The 19423-nt window shown below is 40.9% G+C and overlaps 1 protein-coding gene across 1 annotated transcript in view; it reads left to right on the top strand.

Annotated features, from left to right (window-relative positions):
• zbtb16a (zinc finger and BTB domain containing 16a) overlaps nt 1-19423 on the top strand; it is a 143750-nt gene that overhangs the window by 78480 nt on the left and 45847 nt on the right. Inside the window, exon 4 of the mRNA XM_031747627.2 lies at nt 11322-11408. Coding sequence (XP_031603487.1) covers nt 11322-11408 — 87 coding nt within the window. The remainder of the gene's footprint in view (nt 1-11321; nt 11409-19423) is intronic.

The raw sequence follows: 19423 nt of genomic DNA, 5'->3' as shown, positions 1-19423 counted from the left end.
TTGTGGTTGTGGTACTTCACTATCTCGTTCAGGATGGAGAAGAGGAGAGAGCACAAAGAGTAACATTTTTTTTTAAGTGGCAGGTAATTTTAAATGCAACATTTTAAACACCTCAACAAATATCAACAGACACACAAACTGTATCTGTGAAGTTTGCGACAAAACCGATTGCTACAGTTGCTTTATTCCCCAGAGAGAGAAAAGAATGAGCTAACTTCACTCAGAGATGGAGAAAGATGTAAGTGAGACAGGACATTAAAGTAGTTTTAAAGGTAAAGACTAATCAATGACATCTGATAAAGTGGAAATTTAAATCTTACATAAAATATCACAACTCATTTCAGATTTGTCGTTGATTTTGGGGTTGTTGTTTTTTTTCTACAGACATTGGTTCTCTGCTTGGTGATTTTTCATATTGTGAAAGTCTTTCAAAACAATTTGAATTGCTGTACTATTACTGTACAAAAATACAATACTAACTGTTATTGTTCAAAGTTTGTATGGAAATATCAGACAGTTTTTTGCAGGCTACACTTAATTAGCGGTACTGTGGTGAAGTTTACATTAAAGCATTACGTTAGAGTGGTGCAGTGTAGCTGTGGTGTTGATGGTCAGTGCTGGGTTACATCAGGGTAAGCAGAAAGCAGTTGAATAAATTCACTTGGTGAATTTTAACAATAAACTAGCTTTCTACTGTCTAGGGGGTGGAATTACGTCGTGAAATATCTCCTAATATAGTGATATTGTCATTAAAATTAGAATTTAAGTTGAAATTAAGTTTTTATTCCCTTGTCTAGTAATTTTATTTCATTTTTAGATTAATATGGCAGGTGGCTGATCAGTTAGCTTTTCACAAAACAGGTGGTAGAAGAGCTACTTTTTACTTTTATACTTGGAGTCTGTACTTTTTCCACGTCAGTAAAGAAGTTGCATCAGTGCTTCAACTTTAACCAGAGCATTTTTTTTAACACAGGTATCTGCACTTCTACTTAAGTGAACAATGTGTGTACTTTTGCCACCTCTGGGCATTTGCCAAGGTGCGCTAAACAGGAATCAAGCGAACATAATGGGCTTTAAAATTTGAATAAGGTAATATGTTTTCCAGTAACATACACAGAAACGAACTTCAAAATCAGGGTGGTGTCTCTGCAAAAACAAAACATAATAAGATATCAGTTGTCAGGATGTTAATACTAGCTACCCTTTGACACGTTGACTGAAAATCTGATGGTTCTAAATGAAAAAGAAACCCTCTTAAATTATACTTGTATTGATTTCCTCTTGTTTCAGTGCACACTTCAAGCCAGGTTTCTCTGTTGTCAAGACAATTTGAAAGTAGAGGGAACTGGTGAGAAAGAAATACAAGGAAGGAAGCAAATACGGGAAAGGCGAACTACCATGCCCAGAATCTCCTAAGAAGCAAAAGCTCTGGAAAAGACTTCATCATTCAGAGAAAGTAATACAAAGGCGAGGGAGAAATAAACAGTACATGAAAACAGGGAACAGTTAGGGCAGGAAACTGTCTATGACCTACTGGACAAACAAATTGGTTTGCAGGCAGAATGGATTAAGAGGTTGAGCTTGGCAAAAAAAAACAAGGGTGACTGATGTTGCAATGTGAGCTCATCCATTTTGAAGGGGGGCTGAATTTAGAGGCTTCATGTGGAAGTGTATTGTGTATTTTCCCAGTCTGTGTGTGCGCGCGCTTGTGTACGTGTGTGCATGCGAACGCTCTGCAAGTCAATATTTGTCTGCTTTGCCACGTCCCTAGACATCCCATTCGGCGCAACAGACCGTAAAGCTGTCAAATGCGACCTGAATATTCTCTGTCTTCATCTGCTTCCTTTTTCTCTCCCTCTCTCTTCCTCGTGCTCTCTCGCTTCCCTTTGATTTCTTTTTCCTTTCCGTCGATAACAATATCATCGAGAGCAAACATGTTCCTGTGCTTTTGATGGCTTGTCTACCCCTCCACCTCCCATAGAATATCTCGTCTTATCTATATTGCCATGTTTGCTCACACCATAAAGTCATTTCTGCCTGTGTAAGTCTGTTTGATACTTGTGAGAACCAGTGCATGTTTTATGGCTAGTGCAATATCATCTACTAGGACATTAAGTTTTTCCGTGTACAGCTACTTTGTTTTTGCTAGGTACACTTTGTAATTACACCGTATCAGTTCCTTTTACTACTATAGCTATTTGTCTCCTCATGTCCTGTTACAGATTCCACACTACTTATTTGTCCCATTAGCAAACAAGAGGGCTTCAAGACTTGAGGGTAATTTAGGCCATATAGCCCATGAATCTGCAAGTTTATCTAGCTAATGGCATTTCTGTCCTAACTTTAGTACGTTGCCACTCTGCTGCAATTGGGTTAGCTTTCCTTTATGGGAGCTGTCACTTCCTCAGACTGACCATAGGTGAAACCAAAGTTTTGCTCTTCTATTCGGCTCTCTGTGCAGCACATCACCTGCCATGACTACCAGTCCATCAGTCGATCTCACGCTCTACATTAGAGATTCGCAAATTCCAGCATTTAAGGCAACTCAACCCAGAAGGAGCAATCCATTATTTTCAAAAAACAAAACGTGAAGGTGGAGAGGGTGGAGAACTTCCTCCATGCTGCTTCACATATGCCTGCAAACTGCCCCAGTGCATGCTGTTAATCATGTTTGATGAGGCAAACAGAATCACATCATCTGCAAAACTCAGGGTTTCAGTTCTGACTGTACTGTAAGTGATGGCAATTCTGCAGTTTTTATGTTTACATCTTTTTCACTTTGAGGCCTTCGGGTAGATATTTAATATTTATGTAGCATAATGCCTGCATCTGAAAAAGATTGTTAAAAGGACTTAAAGTGGGCCTACTCTCTATTACCATCTCAAACATAAAGCCCTTTTAGCTGTACTCGTGCTGTGTGACCTGTGTACTGTTGTGCTTGTAGTCGTGGTGCGTTATTGCCAACTCATCCTGTTTCTGTGTGCCTGCGTGTGAGTGTGTTTTATTATTTTGAGAGGCAGCCTGGCGCAAGCCCAGACTTTTTCCAAGCCTTGATAAAAACGTGCTGGGGGCATGGCGATATACACCTACTCCACTACAGGGTACAGGCAGTACTGTGGCCTGTCCTCTCCAATTGGCAGCCTCTGTGCTGCTGTACTGCTGATAAGAGGTTGGTGTAAATAAAACTGTACAGCAGAGCTCGTTATAACGCTGAAGGTAGAGGGTGCAAGGGAGGGAGTGGGGGATGAGAGAGCGTGTGGTGTCTGTACTCATTGTTCTGACAGCATACTGCGTCTGTGTGTGTTCCCATGAATGCGTGTATACTTGTTGTGCTATTTGTGTGTGTGTGTGTGTGAGAACCAGATTGAGTTTTAGATGCTGCAAATAAGTCTCCTTTTTTTCCCTTTTTGTTATTTTGGCATTTTGGCCAACATTTCGGTTTATTTTTAAAGGTCAAGATTAACACTGTAAATCTAAAAATACACAGCAGAAATAATTTTTTGTGGTTGTGATAATAAATGTGAGTCCTCAGAAGTGTGGTGAGACCAATATGTGTGTATGAATGTGTTTGTGTGTGTGTGTGCGGGAGTGGGGGGAGGGGACGAATGGGGCTGTCTGTGTGTGTTTATGGATTTTTGCTGTTTTTTGGTACTGAGAGTACTTTCTTACGTAAGCCATTTATGTAGGCTCAGTGAACAGCCAGGCTATGTTTTTGTTGGTGACTGTGCTTGTCTGCCTCCCTCCCTCTGTCACACACACACACACACACATTCTGCCTCCCTAATCTGCCTCTCTGCTCTCTCGCCTGCCCTGTTTACACTGCTAAAAAAACCACTGAGTGTGATATTGGCCGGCCATCGACATATACACTGTAATTAGCCTTTTTAATTTCCCATTTAGCCTCTCTGACTCTTGAGAAAAGATCCTTCAGACACTTCCAGCAGAAATATGTGCGCATACAGGAAAGTATGTCATGCAAACAAATGTTGCACACGGGGATTAAAGTGGGTGAAAAATCATGTGTAAGATTATGTCATGTCAAGTTAACTTTCCTACGGCTATTTTTGTGTGTGGGGGGAAAAAAGTCATCCATCCTAGAAGAATTTCTGGGCACTGCAACGTCTCAGTGGGCTTTTAATGTCTGACCTAACTTCTGTTATGTCAAACATTAGTACAATTTTTCAGGTCACTGTGGTCCGTTCTATGTGTGTTCTAATGGGGAATTTTTACTTGAGACACCTTTTTAGGCCAGATGGCAATACCTGCTTAACAGAGCATATAAAATAGATTTCCAGATTAAGCTTCTGTCCGTTAGAATCCAGCAGATCATTTTCAAATTAAAACTTTGAGAAAACCTGAACATGTTCCTGTGACATTTTCAATAAACTATAATAGTTGTGGTAAGCTGAAAAAAAAATGCTCGAATTACAAGGTAGTTTCACAAAGTATGACAAACATGCCATTGTCTAAGCATAACTTTTGCCCTTTATCGTGGTTTAACTGACTTTAAACTTTAGAGAAATGTGGTGTAAAGTCAGGGAACTCCAAAATTGTTACATGCCTAGCTAACACGAAGCTTGGTATATTATCTCCGTGTTCACCCTTGCACATGGTAGTGCACGCCAAAAGTGAAGTCATAGCTGCTGGCACACAGTGCACTTTGGTAGTGCTTCAGCTGGTTGCCCATCACCTAATTTTTGTAACATGGCATGCACAGTGAGGTTGGCGCGTATGCAAATTGGACGAGCTGGATTCTGTGTGCAGATCGCTCCCTACAGGCTTCCATGCAATCCATCAGTGCGGGAGCATAGGGATTCCCAGTTGGCTCAAAATTCTTAAAGGGAGGTTGTTGCAACGGTTGTACAGACTGCAGCCTTTTTCACTCGACCTAGTGTGCATCATCTCTTCTATTGTTTTCCAGGGATGTAGCCGTGTCTTTTCCTGCTCAGTGACACCTCTAATTTGAAAGGAGACGTTAACAAGTGTTGATATAATTTGCGCACGCAGTGACCAATGTGTGTACAATTACCACAGGTTAGGCTATTTTTTGCAGGTCTGCACTATTAATGCAACCGCTGATACTACTGTCTTTACTGCAGTTAAGTTAAAAAAAAAGACATCTGGTAAATTATTCATAGCTGAACAGTTTGTTTATTGTGGCTTTTTTTTAGTTGTCTGTTTCTACATGTAATGGATTGTACAGAACTCTCTGTGCACAGCTCCATTGTTAAACTGTTAAGTATGTGTTTGTGTGTTTCTGTCTGTGTGTATGCTAAATAGTGTCATGCCAACTCATGCAAGTGGTCATGTAAGGCCTTTTGACAAGATATTCTCATGACTGTGTTGCAGGAAACAGATGGACTTGGCATGACTTTGCCGATTTTTAAACACTTGCTCGTTTTATCCTGTTTTTGTATTTAGGTAGGAAAGAAAAAAATAGGTAAACTGTTTCATGTGTTGCAACGGGCAGATTGATGGCTTCATCACGTTACAAAATGGCCAGTGGTTGTTACAGAAGAAAAATATTTGTTTCTTTATCTCCCATACAGGATGAAATGTTAAACTTTGGTATCAACATTGTGGCCTAGTTTTTTGTTTTTTTGTTTTTTTCGTACATTGCTATGAGCGCAGACAGACTCTGTAACTCTTATGTTTAATTCTGTGATTGTCTTTGATGAAAGATTCTGTTTAGACTGTGATCCCCAAAGGGGGGGCCATCTGTTGCAATCTTAGCATATATGATCTACCTGTGAAAGTGGGTTGGGACAACAAGTAAGTGTCAAGTGTGGGAATGTAGTTTAAAGCAAAAAGCTCCTCTGCTGCTGCAGGAAAAACAGAACTATCAGCCCAAACAAACAAGGCCTTTCTGTGTCTGACAAATTCTTTTGAATGAGAAGGGCTTCTGAATGGTGGCATTATGAGATCACATTGCTGAACTAGATGGTGCGAGCGTGGCGATGTGCGTTGTGTGTGTGCTGCTGTACCCAAATTCGTTAATCACTCCCATAAATACCCAGATGGGCAGTGGGGTTACTTTCCTCCTCCTCAGCATCATAAGAGAACGATGGTTTTCATATTACACTCAGATTTCATGCTCACATGGAATGAGTGTAATAGCAAATAAAACATTACACCATCACCACATTATTTAGGGAAATTGGAGAATGAGCACTTAGTATGTCAGGGGAAATTACAGGCAAGGGAATGCACCATCGCTTTCTTGGAAAGGCTGTGGGCTTATCCACGGTCTTCAACACATCTTAGATGTGATGAAGACCGTGTCACTGCTACGGAAACCCATAACCACTAAGTTTACTGTAAGTGAAACACCCTTAAGTACCTACAGTCAACTAGGCGCGACGGTAACCACAATTTTAAAGTGTAGAACACAACAGAGAAACGGTGAAAAAATATGAATGAGAAGATTTGTGAAATTGTTTTTGCAAGCATTATGGGAACATTAAGCCGACTCAGGATGTTTATTTTTTTGTGTGTTTTTGTGTGCTTGCTTGAAAAAAGGTTTTTGAGATACAGATTAACTCTTTGATATATAAATATATATATAGGTTATTGATTTAGTAGCACTGGGTTTTTTTATTTTCCTTGACATGACTTTCATGTTGGGCCCAACTTGATTTTCTGTTTTGTTTTTTGTAATGTATTTTTACCCAGTGCTCTTGACCATCTAAAATACCAATCTAATAGAAGGTGGGCTCTAACTTAACCTCCTCAGCAAAGGACAAAGACACCTTAAATACCCAGTAATGCACCAGCAAGGAAGAATACATAAGAATACATAAAAAGGCACGGTTTTCAGCCTGTAAATGTACATTCCTCTAACTAGAATATGCATTTACAGAAACAAGATGCTTACTTGTTGGGCACGGAGCTCTGTTCTCTTGTTCTCTTTTACTGTATTTTATTATGAAATAACTGAGCCAAACTGCTCTGCAACAGCAGTTGTGCAACATGGACAAACGAGAAGTGAAAAAGGAAGTGGCTTCAGCGGCATGTGGCACCTGATCACCACTCTATCCCCATCTCCCAACACACATGTACACACATACACCAACTCATCATGCGTTGTGCAACTTTTATTATGTCAGCTAAGGCCTGAATCTGTGGAAAAGTAACATGGGAGTCCCCGCTAACAGAGCAGATTAGGCATTTGGAGATTCCTTTATTTTTTTCTTCTTCCTCTTTTCATCCTTTAGATTTTCTGACAGATAACTTGTATTTACATCACGTTATTTTGTGAGTGTTCATTCATTTAGATGTTCCCCGTTGAGCTTCTCTACAATGCCATCATTTTTGTTAGTTTTGTGAGAATTAAAATATGACTCAGTTAAATTAAAGCTCAGGATCATTTCAGTGATAAAAGAATTTTCTTTTAGACTCTACAGTGAGGATTTGAATGGGCCCCCCTGGTAAGGCAGTAGTTTATTATTTTAGGACACAAATCACAAGGGTAACAGTGTGTGTCTCCTCTATCCCAGCTCCCTTCTCCCTCTAACTAACAAGTTCACTCTCTTGTGATCAAAGGGGGCCTCAAGATTTATCACTTTAATTTGGCACCAAAAATGGCTAATGGAGGCTGTTACCAAGTGGAGGGGCCCCCCGTTAGCACTCAGCTGGCTAACTAGAGTGACGGTCATCTGGCTGGGTGGCTGCCTGGCGGTGTGTACCCTCGATTCTTGTGCTTCCACTTTTCCACCCCCCCTTTGCCCTACATTGACCTCGCACAAGTCCATTCTCCTTGAAGCAAGGCACCATGCAGGCATTTCCTGACAATTTATGTCCTTGTGCCACAAGCAGGGGCATGCCCTGCACTAAAATCCTATCCCTGGCCCATTTAGCACACGCCTCTTGGCCTCCCAGAAGAGTGGTTATAGTGCTGCACCACTGTCTCTCAGGCGAAATCGTTACTTACTGGTTATTATGCAAGTGTAACGCTGACTACCTTGCAGACATAAATGAACACCAAATTCCACATTTCCTATGAAATAACATGTTTTACAGTAGACCTACAGGAACACGCAGCAGCACAGTTACACATACTCACATCTGGAAGCTGCAGCGCACAATCACGCTTTGGTCTGATGGCATCTAAGGAGCCCATTGGCCGTTGAGGGTCACCTGGCAATGAATGTAGGGAGTTTGTAAACTGAAACTGTATCGCTTACTTGCTTATCTTGCTTCTTAGATGAGGGAAATTAATTTAGCCTCGTTGCTACCTGGAAGAAAATCCAGGTTTCAAACCTAAGACCTCAAATGAAATGACGATCAGTAATGTAATGTATGCATGTGGTGGACAGGCTTCTATATCTAATGTAAAAACGTGAATGTGTATTTACTTTAAGTTCTGTTTAGACTCTCAACAGCATATGATAAAATTGGAGTCACAGTTGCCTTCATAAAATTGTCTCAGTTGGTCGCTGCAAGGGCAATCGATGAGCTCAAATCAATAGAGGAAAAAGTCCAAGGAAGGTTAACAGAGCAACCGCAGCCTGTAAAAATAATAATTACAGTTTCCATGATAATGAATCAGAAGTTAAAGAAGCAAAAGAGGCGCTATCCGATTAATGCAAATCAGGGACATCAGTGGGGGTGTTTGGGGGGTGGGGGGTGTTCTGTCTACACCTCCGCTACACGTCTTATTCTCCAAAGGTTAAGTGGATGCTTTTGCCGGCTAATTCGGCCATATGCTCATCTGTGCATTCGACACCAGCGCACCATACGCTCAAACAGCAAATTATGCCTCTTGAATATGCAGCCAATTAAAGAAGACATTGCTCCGCGGCTCACTCTCTTTAGTCACAAGTAGTTAAATGGAAATATATCTTGTGACGCTGCAGATGAATGCAGGATATGCTAGCTTTTATGGGTCGCATTACAGTGGCTTATGATCTTGTCACGCTCAGTGTACCATCTTTTGCATAACTTGTTGCATAAGCATGTTCTGGCAGGCACACTCTGTCATGTACGGTCCGTGTTATTTCTCCTTTTTTTTGGGCTCATTACAGTACAGGCCGTTCCCTAATGTCACTGTGGTTGCAAAACCACATAAGCCATCTTTCCCTGACTTTTTTTTCTGTCATCTAAGAATTGGCTTCCTGTTTTCATTGTGTTCTCTTTCTCTCTCTCTCTCTGGAGGTGTCGTAACCCAGGAGGCTGTGCCAAGAACAAACCAAGGTCTAGTCAGTAGAGATTGCTCTGTGCTTGCACTGGAAACAGGCACACACCCACACACACGTAGAGTCATTTTGTACACACAATATCCAGATGTTAAACTGTGTGTGTGTGCATGTGTGTGTGTGTGCTCATGAAAAGTGTGTTGCATGTACGGTGCTCATTGCCAAGCAATAAAAATTCATTTGCCGGAGCCTGATCTGATTTGCCCTTCAACAACACACTGTATGTGTACATGCCAGCCTCCTGCTTCCTTTCTTTCCTTTTTTTTAAGTTGTTGTACAAGGTTGTACACATTCGCAAAGTGTAGGTGAACATGATAATTTGGATTGCGGCTCAAGGGCTACATACTTGATCTACTTGAATTAACAGAAGTAAAGCGCGGAGCAACAAAAGTGCAAGAGCACACGACAACAACTTTATGATTTTGAGTCAATAGCCTACTTCAAGTTAATGGCAGGTGTGTCTACTAAGCCGATGCGATTTGTATGTGTATGCACAACCACTGTTGATACGTAAGTTAACTTATACGATAATTTATGTATGACAATTACAATGACAGTTTCTTTTTTTTATTTTATTGTATGTAAACTCAATGTGTTAAACCTAAACATGGACTGTTAGCCATGTTTCTAATGTAATCCCCTGGGGCAGGGATAGCTCAGTAGGTAGAGTGGTGGCCCCATGATCGGAATGTCGGGGGTTTGAATCCCCTGAACAGATACCCTGAGGTACCCCTGAGCAAGGTACCGTCCCTCCACACTGCTCCCTGGGTGCTAGATTGGTGTCTGCCCACTGCTTCACTGAGTGAGGTTAAATGCAGAGAGAAATTTCCCCATGGGGATCAATAAAGTATACATAAATATGCTAAAAAAAAAAAAAAAGACTGACCTCAAAAGAAAAACAATAATAGTAGCTGATTTTTTTAAAAAGGTTAAAATGATTGGCATCTCTGTCAGTGACCTCGCACATGGAATGTCCATCTTTTTCAGAAAGGCCCCTGGGTGGGACTTGTAACCAGGAAAATGGAGAGTAAGCTCTTTACAGACGGGAGAGTTTGCCTTTTGAACATATGGCTGTGAAAGGCTCTATTTAACAAGAACCATTATGTTTTCCTAACCCTACTCAAACCATTTGATCCAGCCACCACCTCACCTCTCTCCTCCAAATATGGGTTCTGTCAGTGTTTTTGCTGCTTTGGTACAGGCCGCTAGTGTTGCAGTTTAGACAATCGCTGGCAATCGACTTAATTTGTCACTTAGAAATGAGGATGTGTTGGTCACAGATGCTGGGCTCGCTTTCTTGTCTTTTTTTCTTTTACTGTTTGAATTTTGGGGGGGAAATTAGACTACATTAGTCAGAAAAGGATATGACACATTCTGTTGCATATTCATTAAATTTGGACCAGAAGCTGACCATTGTGAAAGTGGATAGATTGACTCATCAAGTTATAGCGCTAATTGTACTGCAGGCTTAATTATATTGTACAATCCGCTCATTAATCAATCAGATGTGGAAAAAATATGAATCTAAATTCTGAAAAAAAAGACAGGCTGAAATAATGACAGCCAGGTCTTCATAGAATAATGTGAAAAAAACGTTATCAGTCATTTTTCAGTGTCTATAGCCAAATCATATAGATATGATTTGTAACCGGGAAATGAAACTAAGTAATTCTCTCACAGGATGTGCATCAAGGTGAATGTAATTAAAATGATCTTAAACCAATATTCATTCATTCAAGTCCTCTCCACTTCCTCAGTAAACTTAAAACCTGATTATTTGAGCCTTACCAGTGCTTTTTCAGGCCAGTTATTAATGGTTTACTAGTTGAAATACCTTTTATTAGTATATTTGCAAATATATGGTCAAACATAATTGGGAAATCTTTTAATTAATTACTGGAATAAAGTGCTCCCTGGTGGACAAAACAAAGCTTTTACATTGCTGACATGTCTTAATGTGTTTTAGTGTAAACAACAAAAAACTATAATAGTAAATAAACAGGTCAGAGTTTTGAGTGAAATGTATTTTTGTCTCATCTGAGCTTTAACCCTGTTTTCCCCTCACCAGTTCATATACATATTTTTTCAGTGTGTGTAATAAGCATCCACTTTCTGTCTCTTGTGCAGCTGGTGAGAAGGCCATAGTTTGTGACCAGTGTGGCGCCCAGTTCCAGACAGAAGAATCCCTGGAGGCTCACCGGCAGATCCACACCGGTATGAACGCACACACACAGACATGTCATCATGACTGTGCACATAAACAGAAAGATTATGAGCTTCTCTGCTTGATTTTTGTCCTGAAAGCTCCAGCTGATTGTGTGCTCCATGGTAATTTATGGAACAGGTTGTAGGTACTGTACGTTAAACATATTTTAGGGAGTGAAATTCTTTTAAAATGGCGAGGGAAGAAGGAAGTCAAGTAATCAGATCAAATTTTAAAAATGAGAAAAACTGAGATCACGTTGAATTTTCTGATCCTCGTGATTCACACTCCCAGTCTATTTATTGTGTATTTTCACAAATCTGCATGCGTGTCATGGTGAGGTGTGTTTAGAGGCTCATTCAACCTTCACAGGTAAAAACAGTCTTTTTCCAGATGATCATTTTTTAGCACAGTCTCAGAAATAATCCCCGTCTATACTAAGACGCATGTAAGGGAACATCACATTTACACATTTGTCGTGTGTGTAAACATGAAGCAGAGGGTTGTTGGAAGATACTGCCTAGGTAGAACAGCAGTGGTTAAAAGAAATAAGGCCATAATAAGATGGAATTGTTTCTGAGAAACTATTTCGACTGCTTCAAACCAAAAAGCATTCGTGTGGATGAACCCTCTTCCAGCCATCTTTGGCTAACTGGAGCCATGGATTGGGAGATAGGATAGTTTGCATCATCTTGGATTAGTCCTACTTGCCCTAAATCAAGACAGACCCAACAGTAATCAACAAACCGCGAAAACTTGGCAGGCCAAAGTTGTTTATCAGTGCTCAGCTATGAAGATGGCAAGACGGGGATGATGTAGGTGCCAAGATGTAAATGGGAAGAAGTAAATCCCCCATCAGCAGATGTGTGATGGCCCAAAATGGTTTTACTGCTAGTGATGAAGTCTTTAATCTGGAAGCTGGATTGTCTCAAATTACCTCCACTTTGTTTTGCACATAATGCGCCTTGAGCATGTTTTATGAGATTCAGCGTGCATCGTGCTTGGATGAATGTGAGGTCTTTGTTTGTTTATTTATACCTTTTTTTTTAATTTCATGTTTTTTTTGTCCAGATATTCAAAACATTTTAGAAAACCACTCCAGGTCCATAATAATTAGACCCCATCACTGAGTGCCTCACAGCTGCTAATTTGAGGGTTGTTGGAAAATATTGGCACATAATATTACTCACAACGGATGTGGAGGACTAATTTGCAGCTAAAAAAAAAAAAAAAAAGCAAGTTGGTGCAAAGAGGTTAACTTTGACTCATGTCTGTCAGTATATGCTTCATAACTTAGAAAGCAGTACTTAAATTGTTTCTGATTATTTTACACTCAGACTTTATTAGATTTAAACCCTGTGAATAAGTGTGCACTTTGTGTTAAATATGGTGTAGCTGTGTGTTGTGGTATGTTGTCCACATAAATGTCAACAGCAGGTTTTATGCCAAAGCAGGAATTAGTCTGTGATAATTGCGTTGTGAAATGACATTATATGCTAAGGGCAACGTTACAGGAAAACTCATGAAGTACAAAAATGAAAAACATGTAGACACTTTGGCCTAATGGGTGCATTGAATGAAAGGGGAAGGGATTACCAACAAACCAATCAACCTGACCATGTCAGCCCTTCTCAGATTTGTCAAACAAAAGGAAATGAGAGACAAGAGTGCTGCTAGCACGCTGAGACCAGAAGCGGATCTCAAAAATAGCCACACTTTATCATTATCATCTTGTGTTTTGTCCTTCATCTGAAGCCGTGACCCCCAAGCTCCCAGTAGAAGCTCCCTTCGAGTGGCTCTACTTTTTCTTCGCTCTGCCACACACACATGCAGGGACCTCCTCAACATTTGACAGGGGAAGGTGGGGCAGTGTAGTCAGGAATTGGTGGCGGTGGGGAGAACTACTCCTAAGGGGCATGCCCTCAGCCAATCAGCCCATTGGAAGTAAAGAAGGGTTAAACGAGGCTAATGATTCAACAGCCATAACAGCGGAAAGGAGCACTCTAAATATAGGCATTCCAGTCTGGAACGAATGGAAGGGGTTGTGGGGGGGCAGCCGCAGCTCGAGCCAGACGTGTCTTCCAGCCAGACAACTGGAGCAGCAGCACCAGTAATAGTATAGTAATCATCCATGTGCTGGACCTCTGCGCGGAATAAGAGTGTGGAAAATCGGCTCTGGTGAAATGATGAGCCGGTTTAACTGCACCCTCTGATTTTCAGTTTCACTTTCTCTTTCCTTATACTCTGCTAGCCAGTATACACTTACATTATGGAACACACTACGCTGAATTTGAACACCCGACCTTTGACATCCCTGTTCTGAAACCCCCCCCCTTCTTTTTTTTAGCATGAATTTCTATGAGTCTTGTCAATGCAAATGACATATATCTGCATTTGATATCAGACTCAATCAAGAATAAATTAGTTAACTCAGAAATGAAAAAAAAAATAATAAGAATTTGGTCTAAATTGGATTTGGGCACAAAAAGGTTAATTGCAGTTCCCTGTTATAATTTCTACTACATATGTACATTATTTCCTTATGTTTCTAGTGTGATTACAGATTTATATTACAAGAGTTCTCCTTGTATTCAGGAGAGCTCTATATATATATCCAGTTTTAAAAGTTCCTAGAATAGGCAAGAATACATGAGATGCTACTGTATAGAGCTGGAGCCCCAAAATGTAACATTCATAAAGTACTCATCAGACAAGCAGCAGCTATAACCTGATAGACGTCAGTAGCATCTGTAAGCTTTTGTTTTAACTGTACTCAAGCCTCAGCTGTATAACTGTACTCCTAACTATGTTATAGTTATTGTTTGGAAATGATTAAGAAATGATAAATAGGGATACATACCAGAATGCTATACTTTTATGGCTTGCCTGTAAGATATGCTAAAGGATTTTTTTTCTTCTGACATTTTTTAAATTTATTATTTTATTAATTTAGTTCTGTTAACGTCCTTCAGCCCTAGAATTTTGGTACGTTAGGATTTATATTAAGTGAAAAAGGCTCTGACTCTCTCTATTAATCCTGTGCTGCAATGGTTTGAGATGCTGATTGTTGTAATTCAATGCTAATTTCAAATGAGAAGAATAGAAAAGAAAAAGCAAACCAGTTTGAACTTGAAAGCAAATGTGGATAAATTTATACAAAAACCAGTGTACAGTACCCAAGACACACAATATTAGAGAGTGCATGTGGTGGAAGCAGGGGGTTACTGTGGGCCATCAAAGCTAGTTTTGATCTCCGCCTGCCTCTTGGCAGTGCTTCAGCCCTTGGCTAATGTTCTCTGATGACAATATTTGGCCTCTGAAACTGTGGCTGTTTCTTGCTGCTTTGAATGGGAACCATTGTGGCATCTCTTCTGCTGGCCTGATCAGCTGCAGTCTGACTCAACCTCTGTCTCTTTCTCACTTTGTCTGTCCATGCCTTATTAAACAGCTGCCCATGCGCACACCTCTATCCTTACTCAAGTCTTATGTGACCCTAAATTTGGCAAGTCATCATCCAAAACCATGGGACAGTTTGGAGGCTGCTAAGGCATTCCTGAACTTGTCAACATTGGCAAGCTCTTTTGCATGTGTGTGTAAGTGGGTGTGGGGGCTGGATGCCAGGGGATGTAGCATCAAAACATCATGTGGCTGCTTTTATCAGTTGAACTCGTGCAAATCCACATGTACAGATACAAAACACAAACTACTGCCTGCTTGGCTGTGTTGTGAAATACATGCACACAAATCCAGGAATGTCAGTGTTCAGGAGATGAATCCACTTGTGAGTTGCATTACGTCCACTGATGGCTAATTTTTGTCCCCAAACTGGATGCTATTGCATCAGAGTCTGTCTCTTTCTAAACTGGGACTCGCTTCATGGCATTTGTAGGCAAAGAACATCATCTGTCGGGCTTTCATGGAACTCTTTCTTTAACAAAAAACCCTGCTGCCATTTATTTTGGTAATCCACTGACAGGTCTTATGCAGCATATCGAAACGCAAATCTTTCAGAGTCAAAATCTTGCAATGTTAACCAGCTTCCAAGCAAACGTAACATATAGACACGCTTTTTTATGTTGAAAACTTGACTTTTATCAGGTGGCTGTCAGGTGATTGATAGGAAGCAGGTAGCAACATGATGTGGAGCAATCACAAACTGCTATTTTTAAGCTGTGTTTGGCAGGTAGGAATTATTTAAAAACCCCACAAATCTCAGTGACTCATTCATTTAATCAAAGTTTCTAAATAGCACTTTTTGTATAAACTTTGTTATTCATATTGCTCCATGGGTGACTGACATATTAAGACAGTTCAGACATAAGCAGTAAATCTGTTACAGACATCAGTAGTGACTGCTACAGCATTTACAGGATTGCTGCACTGCTAATTTTAACCTTGAAAAATGTCAAGCAAAGATTTCATAATATCTAGCTGGCATTTTCATATTTCTTACAAAATGTTTATTCTTTTTTTAATGTGGTCGGGCTGTTGTGCAAGCAAATTTGAAACCATGTAGGTAGCCTCCAAAATGTTAAAAAGAAAACCATATAGAGATTTCACTCGGCGCTATGCCAGACTGTAGACTACTCAGTCAGTATTGTTTCTTTCAGAGACTTCTTTTTCTTCACAATGCAAATTAACATTACAAGCAGGTGCATCCTCTTTTCCACTGGAAACATATACAGGCGTAGAGGGCAGCTTATTTTTTTTCATGTAAAACAATTATGTCAATGTCAGCATGAGCTTCAAATTTTGCTGTTCCACTGGTAATGTGGTTTTTGGAATATCCCAGACTGTGCCAAAGACATTTGGCTACAATCAGCCAGTGTATCTGGCAGAAAAGCTGTAGCGGTCCATCAGTGCTGTATACAGTATCATTTCCTCTTTGTGATCAGCTGTAGGCTTTTTCCAAAGCTATTTTAATTTGGATTTTGTTCCACACCATAATATCACATGGTGAAACTTTTGTGCTCATTTAAACACGACCACTTCCAACGTGTCATTTTCAGTTTGCATTTCCAGTAAGGCCGCTCCCTTTCGGTCTGTACGGGATTATTCTCAGCTCTGAGCTGCTGCTTTTCACTCGATCTGTTTCGATCTCTTTACTTTAGCTATCTTTATCTCACTTGTTTTTTTTTTTTGTTTTTTTTCATGGGATTGTTTTGATCTCCACCATAACTTGTATACGTATTCTATTGATAACCCCACCGCACTCCCATTCCACATGATTAAAATGTGGCTTGGTGCTGAAAAGCAAAAGGTCATAAGATGCGCGCACAAAAAGTGTCTCACAAACAAGAAAAAACAAGCAATAAATTCAAGTTAAAGTAGATTTTACTACTACGGATTCATTTTACAAGCCCTGCAGCTCATTCGGACCATATATTCACAAATGCACACTTTGTAATTTGCACTGGAATCAGCACATTCAAGTGCCAAATTAGGGCTACATTCAGTATGAACAGTCGCCTGTTATTCAGCATGAGCTGCGAGTAGCACCAGAAACAACAGGGACTGGATCTCCCATGTGACTTGTGTAGAAATGAGTTTGGAGTCCACAGGCCTCAGAAGAATTTGTTGTCCGACTGTTGGTGTTCCTGTTTATACATGAATCATCTGTATGTGTCCCCACACACAAACACACATACAGACACGGCAGCACCAGAGAAAATCCACGCATAATAGGAGGGGGAGGCTCTTATTCTTTTCACTTTCCTTCTTTCTCTTTTTCTTTTTTTATCTCCCTCTGTCCTTTTTTAACATCTTGTAATACAGGGAAAATATGCAAACCATGGAGTGGCAATAGTGGGTTTAGCCAGTGGGAACACAGCGTGATTCCAGCAGGCCCCGGCCGCAGAGTAAACACTTTCTTTTCTCAAGCCAGAAATAGTTTGGCTGGATAGAGTGTGCTGGAAAGGGAGGGAGTGAGGATAGGAGGAGAGAGAGCGAGAGAGGTGGGGGGAGTACAACAAGGCTATGATGGTCAGAAAGAAGGAGCGCTTTTAAGCCACATTATTTCTTTTCTTTCTTATCTTTTTCTTCCTAGTAAATTGTTCACACTGGTGGCCTCGCAATCATTTACTCCAGATACAAAAAGACACACTCAAACACACAGACACACATACACAGTCCAGTCGTGTCACTCAAGCAAATTAGGCCAATGGCAGCGCTACACAGGGGTCACGTCAAAAGCGCCGATTGTCTCAATCACATTAGTCCAGCACTGGCATCTGTTTAGCATTTAGTTAATTGTGATGTTATTAAGTTGTCAGTGAGCATTAGGGTGGCAATAGGCAAAGCAAATATTCTTCCAGCCGAGGCAGGCAGTGCTACACATGTGCTGCTGTTACCGCTGACAAACAGGCGCATACAGGAAACAAGCAGGCAGCCTCCATGGACGCTGCAAGCGTGGATGGTTTTGCACTCAACCTTCTGATCTCTCTTAGCCGTTGTTTGCTATTTAAATGAAATGATCACTAAGCAGACCCAATAAGAGTGTTTATGAGTCATTTCAGTTTAGTGTGGCTCTTCGTCAAAGGGCAGATGTGCATTAGCATTATGACTTCTGATCACAAAATGCTGGCATGTTGAGCTTCCTGTCTGTGTCATCTGGTGAGTCAAAATGCTGATTAGCACCATGCTAATGCTTGGGTTTTTTTTATTTTTTTTCAGCGTCCCACTCATAATTGAGCAAGCTGTCCATGGTCGACAGCAGATTATCCGTCTGTCTGTCTGTGCGCGGCTGGCGAGACAGCTCACGCGAGGCATTTTGGGTCACAGTGGCTATCAGGTGCCATATTCACCATGGCAGGCCAACAGCAGGGACACAATGTTGATTGTGTTGCAACAAAATGCTGTGGTGTTTGATGGAGGGTCATATAGATCAGCGGAGGGTATTTTTTATTTATTTAATTTTATTTTAGTCTATGATAAATATATAAAGATATTTGTCAGAGTTTTCCAAATTGCTGATTTGGTCAAAAAAAACCTCAGATATATTTGTTTATTGGCTTTTTCTTCAGATAATTAACAGATAATTAAGTTTCTGTGTAGCTGTATTCACTGAGGATGTCCTCATCTTTTGGATCTGTGTTCACTCTTTGTTCGCCCAGCTCTATTTACCATCAAAACGTCTCTAAGCTGATCATTTAAGGCCCCACAGTTCACTTTACCAGTGCACCCGTAAACAAATACCTCTTTCTTGCTGCATTCCTCGATCTCCCCCTCCTTGGCACTCAGTCTCTCCCACCTTCCAAAATAAGAAGAGTACAAGTGGTCAGAGACACTATCGGTTGCTAAATTAAATCAAGCAGCACTAGCCTAGACTACAGTCACTTCTGCTACTAACCTCCTCCCTCTCCCTCAGCAAACAAATTTTTCCTCAGATAAGATCTAAATGAGTTTTTCCAGGCGGAGGAAGATCCTCTCTTTGGCTGATGGATACTGAGCAGGGCTGCAGTGTGACCAGCACCCGGTAGTAATCATCCGCCACGATCATAGGCCGCTGTGCATAACACTTACGTGAATAGAGGATGTGTGGCTTGTGTGTAAATGAGATAAAATGTGTGAATGAGAGTTGGCACTGCTACATTTCCCTGCACCCAGCTTCATTCATTGAGAAATACCCAACTGGGCCCCTGTACTGCAGAGCTTCAGTGCCGAGGCTTAGTGTCATGGTGGGCACAGTCGCATTGAGGCATCACCACAGGAAACCATGGGACAACAGCATGTCAGACAGGGAGGTAGTATTCTTATAAGGGGAAAATAGGTGGGTGGGATCCAGTAGCAAATTGGGATGTCCATAGTGGTGCAACAGTCTAGCTGCGAGAGAATCCCCACATGGATGGATCATTGTAAACCACGGACAGCAGCCACACATCCAGAGAGACCAATAAAATGATGTGGTATGGGCAGAGGGAGGGTGGGCAGTGGGGGCGGATTATAGACTCCCAGAGGGCTCTGCGATTCACGGCCCATAAAATGGAAGTCAGCAGGACACGCTGCAAATCTGGCCAGCCAATATCCA

This window comes from Oreochromis aureus, linkage group 10 (assembly GCF_013358895.1).
Source record: "Oreochromis aureus strain Israel breed Guangdong linkage group 10, ZZ_aureus, whole genome shotgun sequence".
Taxonomy (NCBI): domain Eukaryota; kingdom Metazoa; phylum Chordata; class Actinopteri; order Cichliformes; family Cichlidae; genus Oreochromis; species Oreochromis aureus.
Note: the sequence above shows the minus strand (reverse complement) of the source record. Positions and strands in the feature narration are given on the sequence as shown.